We start from the raw sequence: 16,451 nt of genomic DNA on the forward strand, positions 1-16,451 counted from the left end.
CTCATGAAAGATGTATATGACAAACGACCAATCACTCCAAAGCTTAACACTCCTCTCACATGTGGCCGCTTGTGTTTAGGGTTGGCCTACACGTGGCACATGTGGGCATCTTTTGGATTGACCATTACATGTAGATTTTTAATATGGGTTTTGCTAACTAATGCCTTTAGGGCACCTTAGAAATAATATTAAGGAGTTTTGAAGTGAGCACCTTTGCTTTGACCGTGACAAATCACCAAATACTCTTAAAGCTTAAGCCGTTGGAGATGACTTTATTTAATCCTCTATACTTTATTAAGAGTACAAGGTTGGGAAGAAACGTTAATGGATGGGGGAAAGGTAGCAAAACCTCTTTTCCCAACCTCTCCCTCAACGAGTGTGGCACGAAACCCAACTTGCCAGAAAGATAGGCCACGTTTTAACCCTTTTTTGACGTTTTGTATTAAAGGCCGACACATTGGAAAAGATCTTCAGCTCTATGTTCAAACTCAATTATGCTGAGGTTTTAGAGGAACTCAATGTCGACTGATTGGAGCAGTACGAGACTCTCTTCTAGACAAGACTGATGCACATCAGCTGAGTTTGCATCTTGTGAGGCCTTGTGTAATATTCATGCGCCCATTTAGAATTGGTTTTTTCTTTTCCTCGTTTTTACGAGCTTTTCCCTCACTCCCATAGAGTCTCGAGTCTTTCTATCTCCTGCCCATTTGGACCAACTGGCCCCACAAGTATTCCATGGAATATATTTTCACGGTGGTGAAACATGGCCTAAGGGTGTATGGAATTTCAATTTTGCTAACAATTCTTATTTCCACTTCTAATGTTTAGTGCACATTGGAAACTGAGAAAGACTTGATCCTCCTAGAAGTCTTATACATGGCTTGGTTAGAGAGCTTTTATACATGGCATAGGTTGAGTAAAGCTTAGTTGGAGCTAGTGAACTGGTGTGCTAAGTGACGATCTAACCAATAAAATTGTAGGTTTAGTTTGACCGGACAAGGGTCGGTCTATTTAAATAGAGATCGAGAATGGTATATTATTGGATACAAAGATTTGCTGGTGACCATCGTAGATGGCATTTCGCGGACCAGTTGGTCTGTCACACTTCAGACCAGCCACCTTGTGAATGGAGACAAAAGAAGTACTTGAAATTGGCAATAGAAAGTTGATATTTTTAGGAAATGATATTAGAACAATCATATTTTGATATTTTCCCGAATCATCTTGTCTATTAGTTTCTAATGAGCTGTCGAAAGGTTACTACATTTCCCAAAAAGCTCTCAAGAGGCAACTAAATAAGAAAAGAGACCCCCAAAAACAGAAGTAAAGAGGTCACGGTCGGTGCAAATATCAAAATATGGCTGTGCTCCTTTTCCTATCTATTACTATAAGTAAGCTGGGAGGAAAAGAAGTGAATTTTTTTATTTTTTTGAAAATTATATGAGAATTACACATCACTTTTTTTTGACTTTTTTAACAAATGCACCCATTCAACTCACATATTTTCAATCTTACCCCCTCCTTTATGCTTTTAACAAAGGCACCCATTAAAACCATATAATTTCAATCTTACCTCCCTCCTTTATGGTTTTTTAATAAAAAATCTATAGGATGATCTTAACCATCCGATTTAAGTAGAATTATGGAAACATCTATAGATTGGAGGGCTATGATCAGCCTATGGAAATGATTTTTGGGGCACAACCTATTTATGTTGTGTTCCATCACATGGATTGTTTGGATCAACCTATCACGTGGTCCGTACAGTTCTTTGTCCGCCCGGGTTTTTTACTAGTTTGTAATAACCCGGAACATTGTGTAACAGTACGAGGCTAGCATTTCTTGTCTCCTTGTCCCTTGATTAGAAAACCCACTCCCTCATCAATTCCTCTATCCTTTCCAACCGTCCCCACCAATCCCACTTATGAATATAAGAGGACCCCATAGATTTCCAAAGCCAGCCTCTGTACTTTCAGAAACTCTCTGTCCAACCCATCCCATTGCCTTTCTATCCTAGAATCTAGATCTCCTCATGTTTTCCGCAAAGTAATTGAGTTTCCCTTCTGGGTCTTTTTATAAGAAAACAAACAGTTTGGTTTTTTGCTGTGGTAATTTTTTTTTGCTTTAGGAGAGTTGGGTGTTGTGATTTGGGCTAAAGGATTGGTTTTTCATTGTGGGTTTTGAATATTGGAGAAGGAGGATGAAGGGGGAAAGAGATAAGGAGAAAATAACATGGCCTATGTTTCCAAGGCTACATGTGAATGATACAGAGAAAGGAGGGCCAAAGGCACCTCCAAGGAATAAGATGGCTCTCTATGAACAGTTTTCAATCCCTTCTCAGAGGTTTATTTCTCCGGCTTCAGCGTTCACTCTTCCGCCCCACAACAGCGGTGCCTTGGTTCCTTCATCATCCTCTAGTCAGGTTTGTGGGTGAATTTATGTTTTTTTTGCCATACTGTTCATGATTTTTTTTTTTTTTTTTTGAAATGGTCTGTTCATGAATTGGTTAGGCACTGCTCTAGTGAATAAAAATGAAGAGATAGATAGAAGAATGGAAGAATAAGATTGGTTAATTCAAGGAAACCCAAACCTCAAATTGATATTGATAGTTTTCTATGTTCTTTCTCTTGCAGTCATGCCCTTCTTTATACTGATTATACTCTAACGAATAAAATTGAAGAGATTGATAGAAGAGGAATATTATAATAAGATTGGTTAATTCTAGAAAACCCGAACCTCTAATTGATATTGATAGTTTTCTATGTTCTTTCTCTTGCAGTCATGCCCTTCTTTATACTGATTATACACTAACGAATAAAATTGAAGAGATTGATAGAAGAAGAATATTACAATAAGATTGGTTAATTCTAGAAAACCCAAACCTCTAATTGATATTGATAATTTTCTATGTTCTTCTCTTCCAGTTATGCCCATTCTTTATACTGATTATACTGTAACGAATAAAATTGAAGAGATAGATAGAAGAAGAATAAAAGAAGAAGATAGGTTAATTCGAGGAAACCCAAACCTCCAACTGATATCGATAATTTTCTATCTTCTTGTAAAAAACTGGGAAACACCTTCTCAACAAGGAGCAAACACAATGTGCTGATAAAGTGACATGGAATGATGCAAAGATAAAGTGACATGAAATGATGCAAAGAAACACAATCACACAAGATTTACGTGGTTCAGCAGTGTGCCTATATCCACGTGAGAAGTGTTTTCACTCTTTGCATCTAGAGTTGCTAACTTATCTTCTTCTTGGCCAAGAAACACAAAGAAAACCTAGCTATCCATAACCCTAACATATAGCCTATATAGCAATGCCACTACATTTACCGAAACCCCAGAAAACTGAAAATCAAATTTTCTCTCTGTCACACACATTAGTCCGTCAGGGTCCTGTATAATGCCAGAATACAAGGCATCCGCACAACACTTTCTCTTACAATCAAGCCCTTCTTTATACTAATTCTACCCTAATTAACTTCTTAATTCTACCACATAGTTACTCCCTAAATCAAGCAATTCTACGTATAATTATTCCTCCAATGAGGCAAAGGTTAGGGCGGTGCATCAAGGAATAAGGTTGATGATGGACCATAATGTTCTTGAGAAGGTGATAGTGGAAGGAGATTCCTTGAATGTGATAAGTTGGTTGAAGGGAAGCTCGTCCTATCCTTGGCTGTTTGCAAGATGGATTGACGAGGTTTCGGATTGGGTGGAAGAAAAGTCTCTCTCTTTTCATCATTTTAGAAGATTGGCTAATAGTGAGGCCGATAGGCTAGCAAGGGATGGTGTATCTAGGGCGGAGTTGGAAGTCTTTGATTTCCTCCCCCTATAATGTGTTTTAGCTCTATGTTTTCCTTTTTCTTCTTGCTTTTTTTTTTTTCTCGCTCATCTCGATCGCCCGTGCTTCCTTTTATTAATTTAATTTAATCCATTGCCATTATAAAAAAAAAATCCCTAAATCAAGCAATCACAACAGTACGCTTTTATTTTGGAAACTCATAAAATATGGAATAAAGATAATTTAGGGAGGTTCCTAACATTAATTTCCTCTGAACAATAAGGATTTTTTTATTTTACTTTTCATGAATCCAAATTGAGCTTTACAGATTAGCCCCCAGGTTTGATTTTCTATCTTGTGCTTTGAGAAAGAAAAAGGGATTGGGTGTTTAGGCATGATGTTTAGGATAATCTATGTCTTTGGTTTACTGCCCTTTTGTTAATTGGTGTTTTAGAAGAGGGAAAACACATTCTGTAAGATTTTTATTTTTTATATGTTGTTTTTTGAATAAGTCATGTCTTTGATTTGCAGGCCATTCTTTTAAATGTTTTTTTTTTGGGAATACAGGAATGATTTGTGTATTTATATGAGTTTATAATTCGTATTGGGATGAACCCTTGTCCATGATTTGTCGCCCCATGTTGTTTGCATATCAGGCTTTGGTGTCAATTTCATGTAACTTATATATATATATATATATATATATATATATATATATATATATATATATATATATATGAGGAAACTGTTGGTGAGCTTAACCAAACTTATGGTGAGCTAGCTTGCCCAATCACATGGGGGCCCACTTTGTTAGGATGATCCAAACCATTCATTTGAAAGTCCCTTACATAGATGGGGGGTGTACCAAAAATCAGCTCCATAGGATCATCCTAACCCCTCCATTTGTGGAGGACAAAAATGGACAGACACAAATCTGCCCCATTTTTGTCCTCCACAAATGGAGGGGTTAGGATGATCCTATGGAGCTGATTTTTGGTATACTCCCTATCTATGATAAGGCCTTGCAAATGAATGGTTTGGATCACTCCCCAAAATGTGGGACCCATGTGATTGGGCAAGCTAGCTCACCAACAGTTTCCTCATATAACAGTTTCCTCTATATATATATATATATATGTTCCACTTTCTTGCTTCATTGATTTTTGTTCTTTTTAATGGTGATGAGTGATATGTGGTGCAGGGTGTCGGCCATGAACGAAGTGTTTTCTCTCCATTTTACATTCCTCCTCCCACATCTCCCCATTCTACCGAGAATATTCATTCCCGTTCTTCCGCTGGAATGGATTTGAAGGCTGCAATGATGGAGTTCGAAAGGAAATCTGTGAATAATGCAAGTAATAAAACATCTAATTTCATGGGGCATTTCTCTGCGTCTGCTGAGTGCAGTTCATTCCGCCCACTTGACTTTCCCAGTTCAAAGAATTCAAATGTAAAGAAATTTGGTGATGAGGATGATTTTCGGGTTCCTACCTTTATCCAGGCGCCTTGTTCTATTAAAGATCAGAACAGCACAGTCAGAGAAAGACAAACTCCCTTTTGTACGACGACTCAAAAAGACAATCTGTCTGGTGATGGCATTTCAGTTGAGCCAAGGTGCTTGAGTGGCAATGGTATTGCAGAAAAGGGCAATGTTTCAAGGGTGAGAAGTGAACCATTTTCTAGGGCATCACTTGGGGATGATCATAGAAGTCCTAAGAAGGTTGGAAACTGCAACGAGGAAAGTGAAAAGACGCGTGGTTCATTGCAACCAGATGATGCGGACATAAATGATGATATCTCTGAAACCTCCTCCTCGGTAGACTCTATATCAGGCTTGGATGTTTCTCCTGATGACGTTGTTGGTGTAATAGGTCAGAAATACTTCTGGAAAGCGAGAAAAGCGATTGCCAAGTTAGTATTGCATTCTCCCGCAAATTGGCATGATATTGTTTCCTAGTTTAAACGTATGTAGTAGCACTAAAATATGCATTGAGGTTATTTTTGCCCTTGTCTTAGCTGACACCAAATACTTTTCAATCACTGCCACTTTCACCATTTAATTCATGTTTAATGTAGTTGTAGAGAGATTAAAAAAAGTATTTCTCATCTACTGATGAGAGATTTTGTTAGATACATATGTACACACACATATCCACACATAGATGTGTGTATAATATAATATGGGATTTGCTAGGTACCATCGCGGAAGGCATTTCGCGGCTGGTGTAGACACCCCATGTTGATCTGACCCCCAATTTCCCAAATCGAATAAATTCCCGAGATCGAATAAAATTCCGATTCCCAAATATCCCGAAACTCGAGTCTTAAAGTCAACCTCAGAATCCCCCAGAAGCCAAGTTTCAAATTCCGAAATCTGCAAAGGACCAAACCCAAATGTGAAGAAACCCCATAGTTTTGCTGACTCACAATGTTCCCTAATTGGTACAAATTTTCCCAGGGTGGTTGACATCTCCGAGAGCATTCCTGCAATTTTTCAGAGAAATCGGAAAAGAGATGGAAGAAAAGGTGGACTGGGTTGGTGCGATTATCAAAACATAATTGTGCCAATATCATTCCAAAAGATGAGAAGGATGGTACACTTTCCCCCCATTTTCTTACCTAGACCTCCCCATTTCGATGGAATAATGTAGTCAATATATTAAAGGGTGGCTGTCCAAGACAAGAAAAGGGGGTAGAATATATGATTTTCTATTTGTTAAAACCCCATCGATTTAGGGTTTGAAGAGAGGAGGGCTTCTTCATTTTTAGGGGGGAGGGCAACAACACACAGAAAAAGAGAGAGGGAGAGCAGCAGGGAGGAGGAGGAGATATAAAAAAGAAAAGAAAAGGGGAGCGGCAGAGAGGAAGCCCCCATCGCCACCCTTCTCCACCGCCCTCATTTCTCCACCACCCTCATCTTCTCCAACCACCACCTCCAACACCAAAACCCACCACCTTCAACCCGTAATCCGACCAACCTTGCCGGAGATCCAATCCAACCCTCCACCATTAGCCACCTACCACCCCATCAAACCCATCTTCTTCACCATCATCACCTCTCTTCACCTCTACCTCCACCAACAGTAGCCACCAAAGAAAACGGAGAGAGAGAGAGAGCTAAGAGAGAGAGAGAGAGAGAGAGAGAGAGAGAGAGGTGCTACGTCTTCTTCAACCCCTCCCATCTCCGACCCACACCCAGCTCCGGCCGGCCACCTACCACTCCATCGGCCACCATCCCCATTTCTATCCCTTCCTTTACAGCCACAACCCATAACCCACATCTGCAACCTCCGATCAAAGCCACCCCAAACCCTTCTTCAAAACCCAAAACCGAAACCCATCTCCGACCAACCCCTCTTCTCCGGCCACTCCTCCACCTTCGCCAAGCCACCATCCCCAGCCAAGCACTCCACCTTATTCCCAACACCAAAACCCACCACCTTCAACCCGTAATCTGACCGTTCCCTCCGGAATCCGAACCCCAAACCCGGCCAAGCCATCTTCATCTTCCTCCATTGAAATTCCCACCGTTTCTAACCCAAAACCCATATCAATGACCATAGCCACCATTAAACCCTCTTCCATTAACACCATTTCCACTTCAATTTCCGGCAATCGCCATCTATTCCGGCAATCCCCTTTTCATTTCTCGCCCTCTGCAAACCCACTTCGAACCATGGATACCAATCATCATTTTCTCCATCTATAATCAACCCATCCTCTTCACTGTTCTAACCCTCCTCCATCAACCCTATTAACAGCCACATCTCCCCATCATCTCTGCCACCACCATCGTTTGAACCCGATCTTGCCGTCAACAGATCGGAAAACGGCACCGGCATAACAGTGCGGCCTTTGCAATTACCTCCGGCATCTTTTCCAGAGCTTCGACCATTTCATCGCTGTTTCTCCGTTGTCCCTAGCTCGTCGGATCTTCACCTCTCTCTTGCCTTAGACTCAACTAGAAGAGAAAAGAAAGGGGAATTTAGATTATTGACGTATTCAGGTAACTCTTTTCCCCTTTTCTAATTCATAATGAAGGAGTAGATTATGTTGATTAGGATTGTGAAGGTTCATTATCTTGTTTGATGGTGGTGCTCATTGATAATTTTCATAACTCTTACGTTCATATTCTCACATTCCAGAGGAAGTTTTTATGGTCTTCGTTTGTGTGTAATGATCATTTTAAAGGAAGAATTATTAATGCAAGAAGCTGATATCTGTTAAGATGTTGATTTTGAGTTTTAATGGTGGAATCACAGATGTAATAGTGCTAAAGCCAGACCTAGTTCTCCCATTTCGCAATTTTGTTGTGCCTCTTCTCATAAAAATGGATCCTGTGTTAGTGCATGCCTTCAATTGTCCTTACTTGACATACATTTTTAGTTATTTGAACAGCTGCCCGTGCCCAAATTTTAATTCTCCTGCAGTCCATTTAGTTCGGATAAGAATGATGCCATTGCTGAAATATAGTGTATGTGTGGGTTCTCTTACTGAAGTGAAGGGACACAATAATTCACTTTGTTGTACCTCATTTACTCAGATAATTGCCCATGTCCGCATCCTAAGTACCATGTCACCCCCCTTACCCTTCTTGTCTCCTTTCATGTTCTGGGACTTCTCATGGGGTTTAGGGATTTCTCATTCTTTGAGGCCTTTGCTTCTCATAAGGTTCAAGGGTTCTATCTTGTCTTCTTTCGGGACTACTCTCTTCACGTTCCTAGAGATCCTTTTCGAGCTTCGGGATTCCCTCGATTACAGGAACATTTCGTCGGGTTTAGGCGATGGCGGACGGCAACCTCTTGAGCCAAAACCCCCCTTTCGATCAAAAGGGATAAAAATACATAAAAATCAAATAACAAAAATCCAAAAAAACATCTAAAAAACACTCAAAGCGTTTTTCGAAAAGCTGTTTCGAACTACGTTGGCTCGATCCCTTTCCATAGGGTACGTAGGCAGCTTGGGATCTTCATCCCAAGTTCAGTCAAACTTTTCAATAAAATCATTCAAACCCTTAAAAAAATAAAATCATTTCAGCATCCAAAAATATTTTTCAAGCTTTTCTCAAAAATACAAAAACCAAAATGGGCAAGGATGGTGATTGCCAGGTCACTCGGAGCCTTCTTTTCATTTCATTTCCGATTTTGATCGTGGTTTGCCGGTTTTATCGGTTTTCCGACGTTTTATCGGGTTTTGGGACGGGCGACGACGTAGCGTGGCCCCTTCACAGGGATTGTCCTCGCTGAGCCCAACGATAGGCTATGACGATCGTGAGACTTATCCGATCTTTAACGGATCAGGATCGCTGAGCTTGATTCATTGGAATCGCTCCCTGAGCCTATCGTACGCTCCCTTTTCTTTTCCCTGACATTCTCGGTCCTCATGTACCGTTGTTTTTCCGATTCATTTCTTTCCCTGCATTTTTTAGCTCATTGTGTGTTTATCTTTGACTTCTTATGTGCTACTGTTAGCTTGCTTACTTTCCTAGCATGAGATTGATTATTATTTTCTTAGCATTATCTCTTACATAGGCTCGCATGCTAGTGTGTTTATTCTATTGCTTTAGTAGTTTACTGATGTGCTTATCTGTCCTCTCACCTGCTTAGTTGTAACATTTATTCATCTTATCTTGATTATCTGCTTAGCTGTAGCTATGCGTGCGGATGTTACTGCTTTCCTAGATGTGATGGGTTAGGATTAGATGCGGTGAGTTAGGATTTTGATGTTTATTTTCTTTTGCCCGTCCGCGGGTCATGCATGCTTAGATAGATGTTTTCTCGGGGATACTCGTTCCCATTTCACATGATTTTAGCCCAAAACTCTTCAAAATTAATTAAAAATGGCATAAGAGACCACGTGCTTGCACTTAGGCGAATTGGGGGCGGTTAACACCTTCCCCATTCGTCATCAAGCACGGACTTTTGTATCTCTGGTTATCCGTTGCAACAAAGTATTTCATGGGATCCAAGGCCTACTTCCTTGGATGGCGACTCTTCTTTGTTATAGGTACACCTTGGTTCCGGGCTAGTCCTTGAATCGAGAGGTATCTCATTTATATCGCCACTCATGCTGTGAGTGGCACAATTTCGAGAGTTCCTTGGTAGAGCTCTCCTTCACATTGTGGAGATCTTAGAGGACAGGCGTGGGATCTCATGTCCCTCGCCCACCGTCCTCGGGATCGGGGTCCACAGCTGGGCTGTTGCATGTGAGAGCAGCCACCTCAGATGAATTAAATGAATAAAACAAAATCTGAGCTTGTGTGTCTGCTCTCACATGCAACAGCCCATTTGCAAAATGCCTTCTGCGTTGGTCCCTAGTAAATCCCACATAATATGTAGCCATTCATATATATATATATATATATATATATATATATATATATATATTATTATTATTAAGGTAAATGGTTTCTGAGCTTGAGCTCAAATACTGCTCCTGCTCCCCCTATTAAGGTTCTATCTATGTCAGGTTCTATGAAATGAATGGGTTGGATGAGTAAAACAACATGGGAGATGCTACATTTATAGTGGCTAGCTCAAATACCGCACCCCCATAATGATAATAATAATAATTATTAACGAGAAAAGTGTATCTACTCGATCGAGTAGATAACTTATCTACTCCGTCGGCTTAAAATACAGTATGTATCATTAACATGTATGTGTAAGATAGGGGAGCAATATAGGGCGATTTTGCCATACAAAAACTGCAATAGGTATGAGTGCCCTTTAGGAATGGGCTGTAATCAGGATGAGCTTTACTTGAGAATCAAAGATAAGTAGAAAACTTGACCGAGCTGGTCAAGGAATCATACTGCAGTCGGAAAAAAACACTCGACCCTAATCTACAAACAAAAACTGATTGTGAACAACAAGAGCATATCTAGTTACCCCACCGCAGGCTAATAATGCATCTGTGTCTCCATTAGCCGACTGATGTACATGCTAGAAACAAATCTTCTTCCCCTCTATGTTGTCCTTCACTTCCTCTATCGCATCGAAAAATCTCCAAAGGTGACCCCATGCAACCATCGATTAACATTAAGACAGTCCCCATCAACAATCAACGTACTTAGGAAATCTCTCTCTCTCTCTCTCTCTCTCTCTCTTCTAACAATGCTAGAGCTAGTACATGCACAAAGAAAAAAAGGAAAGCAGAATTACAAACTTGGCATCAACCCAAGCAAGAGACTCCAAATTAGCCAACACATATTTGCTTCTCCGTGAATATGAGAAAATAAGTACTCAATACCCCTCAATAAGTCAAATATCTCTCTAAACACATGCCAAAATCTCAATGGAGCAGGGAATCCTTCTTAAGCCATTGAATCATGTTCACTTGAGTCAGCTTTGATCCGAAGCTTCTCAGTGCCAAGCAAATAAACCAATCTGACACCACAAAATAACACGAACTTCAACCTCTGAGGTAGAACTTCAACCCCTGATGCATCATCATTGTCTTAGGGGCCTACATAAGTAAGGAATGTCTGCAAATTAGGATTATAGGACCCCCTCCCCTTCTCCTAACTAACGCTAGCCTTGCTAACTAGTGTTTTGCTACTACGGGGGCCACTTCCATTGAAATTCGTCTTTATCCCTCCAATATCTTGGGGAACCCACATGCCAAGAGGCCTAATTGCGTGGGGGTGGGGACTTCTGTGCTAACCTATAATATCTTGCACTGACATTATCATTTGAAGTACTCTTAGAAAATTGAAACAACAATCCAATTCATTAATTTTCCAAGCATGGTCTGATTTATTATTAAAAATCATGTCATTTCTATCCTTTCCACATAATCCAAATTGCAGACAAAAAATTCCCATTGAAAATCAAGTCTCGTGTTATGCATCAGTTCATGCCCCCGCAACCCGTTCTTGTTGTTTGACCCCGATTGCTCAGGCCAAAATTGTTAAACTTGCTTCCACGATCAGTTGTAGTACCTTGGGAAGGGCGTGGAGTTTTATTATCCCCTCCCACCGTTCGTTGGCCGTATTATGGATTGAAAGAGATCACCTCCCAGGATAGTTGCGACCTATCTCCCCACGATCCTCCAACCATTGTTCCTTTTCTTGCTAATTTTTTTTTCAGCTGCAGTGGCCCAAAGATAGGCTTTTGCCACCATCCACAATGCATGCAGGGCAAGTAGGTCTTGAATATTTTGTCATAACCCGCCAATGTAGCGTGCGGTTTGTTGCTCACCCAGTCACCTCTCTCCATGACTCCATCAAATCAGCCCTTGTGATGAATTGATAAAATTTATTAGTGTAATCCACCATGGAACAATTACCTTGTTTCAAAATTTTGAGGCTGTGGCAGATCATTTGCATGTACTGGAAATGCAGGAAAGTCTTCTTTGTCATCTTTTTCATCTTCACCCACTCGACAATTTGGCCTTTCCTCGTCATTCACGGTTCACTTTGAGTTGTTTCCACCGGAAAGATGATCGGCCACGTAATCAAATTGCAACTAATTTCACCTTCCGATCATCGGGAACATCTTTGAAATCGAAGACCGCTCGACGGGTTGCAACCAATCTATGAACTCTTCAGGTTGAATGCCCCATACAATTTGGGTAATTCAATCTTAGAGCCATCTCCCATCCGTGATCATCCATGCGTCTGTCTTCTTTTTTCGTGTCTGTGGTCCTCTTTGCGGCACTCGGCCATGATATTTACCAATGTCTGCCTACAAACTGCATGATATTTTATACTCTAGACCTAGTCTAAGAAGAAATTTTTGAAGCTTAAATGATTATTTCTACCTTTTGAATAGCTCCAGGATAGATGTAAGAGGGTGATACACATTCAACTCTTCCCTCACACTGCGGAATGTGTTGTGATACTCATTGAAACTGTTGTTTCCTCATTGAAATGGGAAAATGTTCTCAAACAGTTGATACATAGGTGAGATATTTTCAAGGAAGATTGTAGTCGCAATAAAGATGAATACCCTCAATGCTACTCACCTACATTCTTCCAGATTCTCAAAACATTATGCCTCTTGGGAGGTTGCTTCCTAGGAAGCATTTGCTTGCCGTTCCTTTCTCTCTTCTTTAGGCTTCTTTATTGAGGAGGCCTTCCATCCCCTCGCTGCACTCAGGAAAGGGATTCTCTTGACATAGAGGTGTTCTGTCAAAAGAGAACTCTCCCTTGTTCTTGATTGATCCATGTCACAGAGCTCAATGTATCCACAAGAAAGTACCTACTTTCTATTTTTTTAATGGTAAAAGTGCTTACTTTGTTCAGGCAGAGATATTCTCCTTCGACTCCTCATTCTCATTGGGCTAGGGCACAAAAACAGGATCCTGTGCACAAAGACAGGAGAAATTTTTTTTCTCAGCACAAACGATTTCAATAAAGAAAAAAGAGGATGAGAGATCAAATCTTGGGTTTCAAAGGAGAAAATACAAAATTGAGACCAAGGCACTTATGGACATAGTTAACCTTCAGCCAACACATGCCAGGTTCAGTGGGAACCGAAGTATGAATAATCCAATTGAAGTTTGATTCCTTGCTGTGCACCCACATAACCAAATTAACTCACATGTCCAGGAAAATAATTAATTAGATGAGCAAGTTGAAAAGTAAGAGAAATGGAATGATAAATTGCTTTCAAAACATGTAAAATATCAATTTTTAGAATTAACCTTACTATTTCAAACTTCTGCGACAACCCATGTCACTTGGTGGTTGATCTTGTTAAACCATTATGGATTGTTATCTTGCTCATTTGATGGTTTCTAGGTCTGTGTTTGTGCTTATTCTAGCGTATTTCTTAAAATTCCTTGCTGTGCATCCACATAGCCAAATTAACTCACATGTCCAGGAACATAATTAATTGATGAGCAAGTTGAAAAGTAAGAGAAATGGAATGATAATTTGCTTTCAAAACATGTAAAATATCAATTTTTAGAATTAACCTTACTATTTCAAACTCCTGCGACAACCCATGTCACTTGGTGGTTGATCTTGTTAAACCATTATGGATTGTTATCTTACTCATCTGTTGGTTTCTAGGTCTGTGTTTGTGCTTATTCTAGCGTATTTCTTAAAATTTCTTCTTTAATTTCCATTGTTTCCATGGATTGCTATAAATGCCCATAATTTATAAAACCAATATAAGATTACTTAAACTACTCTATCCCTCAAATCCTAACAACAATAATGCTTGAATGGCATAAATGTCCAGCATGTTCTTTTTTTTAGCTATTAAAGAAAAGCAGTAAATTCTCATATCCTTGCACGCACATTTTTTCACTGGTTTCACCTGTTAATTGCTCTGTATATAACATTTTATCATCATTTCTGACTTTTCTGTTTTAATGGCTTTGAAGAATCAAGTGTGATTAAGTATTTCATCTGAGTTTCTTATTTCTGCTTGCAGTCAACAAAGGGCTTTTGCAGTGCAAGTATTTGAGTTACATAGATTGATAAAGGCAAGCTTATCTTGACCCAATTATATAGATACTTTCTGGAATGGAATATATAATCTTTTCATTTAACGTTATTTTGAGTACAGAGAGAACAAGCTTAATCCTACATTTAAAAAAAAAAAACTAAAAAAAAAAACAAAAGCTTAATCCTCATCATCATCTTCAACAGGTTCAGAAGTTGATTGCCGGTTCACCACATCTCTTGCATGAAGATTATCCTTATTCAAGCATACCTCCAAAGGTACCTGCTAAGAACCCGTCTTCAGAGTACATTCTAAAATCTCAAACACAGATTATTAAGAAGGATGACTCTCGAAACCCTAGCCAGCACACCGAATGCCCAACTGAGAATGCAGTGCAAAAGCTCCTTCTTCCTTCTCTTGATGGTGATGCCAACAAAGGACATACTAGTCAATTTACAGGTTATGGGCCTTATTCTGGAATTGCACAACCAGCACACCAATGGCTGGTTCCTGTAATGTCCCCTTCAGAGGGACTAGTTTACAAGCCATATACAGGCCCCTGTCCACCAACCCCAGGTTTCATGGCGCCAGTTTATGGAGGCTGTGGTCCTCTTATTATCCCCCCAGTAGCACGAGATTTCACGGCTCCGGCTTATGGGGTCCCCGCTACGCCTTTGTTGGAAGGTACCAAAAATAGAACCCTTCACCAACAACCAGGTATAGGGGTTATTTCAACTGGGGAGGTCAATTTAAACATGCACTCTCGAAGCTCATGTAACATTTCAAATCAGAAGAGCGAAGCTTTCTCCAGTCATGTTTGGAAATTTCAGACATCAAAAGACAGTGAATTGCAAGGGAGCACTGCAAGTAGTCCATGTGAGAGAGTACAAGGAGGGGCAGGTAATGTTGCAGAAGGAAGGGATGTGTTGCCTCTTTTTCCCGTGGCTCCAGCTATGGAAGGTTCGCACCGAACTGTCCAGGCTCACAGTAGCGACCAGCAGAACCGCGTGATTAAGGTGGTCCCGCACAATCCTAGGTCCGCAACTGAGTCAGCAGCAAGGATTTTCCTCTCTATACAGGAAGAGCGGCAACAGTATGAGTCACAGTAACTCCTATTATCATACCAATTTACGAATTGCATGATGGTAAAGAATTCTGAGCTTAGCTGAAATTTATATGGCTCCTGATCATACTCATGATCCTTTTTTCTGCGTTTGGTAACGTTCCGTTTTGCCATACAATATGATGTTGTGTTAATTATAAGTAAATGTATTTCTGTAAGATGGAATATCAATATTGGTCTTTGCTTTTTCATATTATGTTTAGTGGGTTTTGGTTACAGCATCATTTCGGTGGATGGATACCCAGTTTCAGAGTAAGCAAATCAATTTTTCACATGAACTGGTCATGTTGCATATGGATCTTTCATGGATGGAATATTATTTTATCTTTCAAAGGAAATCAAAGGAGGCGAGTTGGATTTTGGAGCTACGAAACTGTTTCTTGTGTTGCTAACTGAGCACACAAAATCTATGCACCAGTGTTTGATGTTCAACTACTTTTGGCATTTTTACTCACTTTTTGCTGCTTCAATGCAATAACAGAAAAGAAGGCAAGGGTAAACTTATATTATTTGTAAATGTTTGTGGCCTTCAACTGTATCAATACGAGTATGTATTCTGCTTACAGATTTCCACATTATTATTTTATCTCCATGAGGTTTCTCTATGATCTTTTTCTAGGTGTGTATTGTTTCTTTGGTTTATTACTAATTCCACTTGGTGGCATACTAATGCTCGAACTCTTCCCAGCATTAGCATTTGTATAAACTCAACCATTTTATATACACATATCTTTGCTTTTTGCGAAGATTACTGCTATAGTGGCATGCTGGGAACTTGGAAATTATTCCTATGCCTGCTTTGATTGGTGAAGCAGTGGGACTCATAACATCTTGCCTTTGTCCATATTAAGAATAGTACTTATGCATTATCAACACATGGTTATCCAAACAGCTTAGCAACCGCACGGCTCGGATTAGAGCAATCATCAATTTCTTTTTCAGTTCAATCCAAATGTTAGGTAGAATCAAAGCAATTGTTTTGTCTTCTTGTTTCATCACTTTATCCACCTGCATATGAGCCACCTTTTAAAAGGTTTGGTTCAACAACATATGGAATGGAATGGGTTCCATCTATTATGAACCAGGCACCGTTCTCGGGCCAAAAAATGCAGTTGTCAACTTAGTTACAAATATCGCT

General features: G+C 39.9%; 1 protein-coding gene across 1 annotated transcript; it reads left to right on the plus strand.

The window, feature by feature from the left end:
* The first annotated feature begins 1,942 nt into the window (after nucleotides 1-1,942).
* LOC143846119 (ELF3-like protein 2) lies at nucleotides 1,943-15,918 on the plus strand. Its single transcript, XM_077354535.1, has 4 exons — nucleotides 1,943-2,422; nucleotides 4,995-5,704; nucleotides 14,179-14,230; nucleotides 14,397-15,918. Exons 1-4 carry the CDS (start codon nucleotides 2,201-2,203, stop codon nucleotides 15,297-15,299), a joined length of 1,887 nt encoding a protein of 628 aa, XP_077210650.1. The 5' UTR covers nucleotides 1,943-2,200; the 3' UTR covers nucleotides 15,300-15,918.
* The last annotated feature ends 533 nt before the right edge of the window (nucleotides 15,919-16,451 follow it).

The sequence above is a fragment of the Tasmannia lanceolata genome, unplaced genomic scaffold (genome assembly GCF_043159265.1).
Source record: "Tasmannia lanceolata isolate RefF3 unplaced genomic scaffold, GAP_Taslan_0.1 ptg000015l, whole genome shotgun sequence".
Taxonomy (NCBI): domain Eukaryota; kingdom Viridiplantae; phylum Streptophyta; class Magnoliopsida; order Canellales; family Winteraceae; genus Tasmannia; species Tasmannia lanceolata.

What these genes read in the sequence shown, in the direction of transcription:
- LOC143846119 (XM_077354535.1), top strand. Translation starts at nt 2,201, where the DNA reads ATGAAGGGGGAAAGAGATAAGGAGAAAATAACATGGCCTATGTTTCCA. An exon ending in CTTCATCATCCTCTAGTCAG is followed by an intron (nt 2,423 to 4,994) that starts GTTTGTGGGTGA and finishes TATGTGGTGCAG; the next exon opens with GGTGTCGGCCATGAACGAAG. An exon ending in GCGAGAAAAGCGATTGCCAA is followed by an intron (nt 5,705 to 14,178) that starts GTTAGTATTGCA and finishes TTCTGCTTGCAG; the next exon opens with TCAACAAAGGGCTTTTGCAG.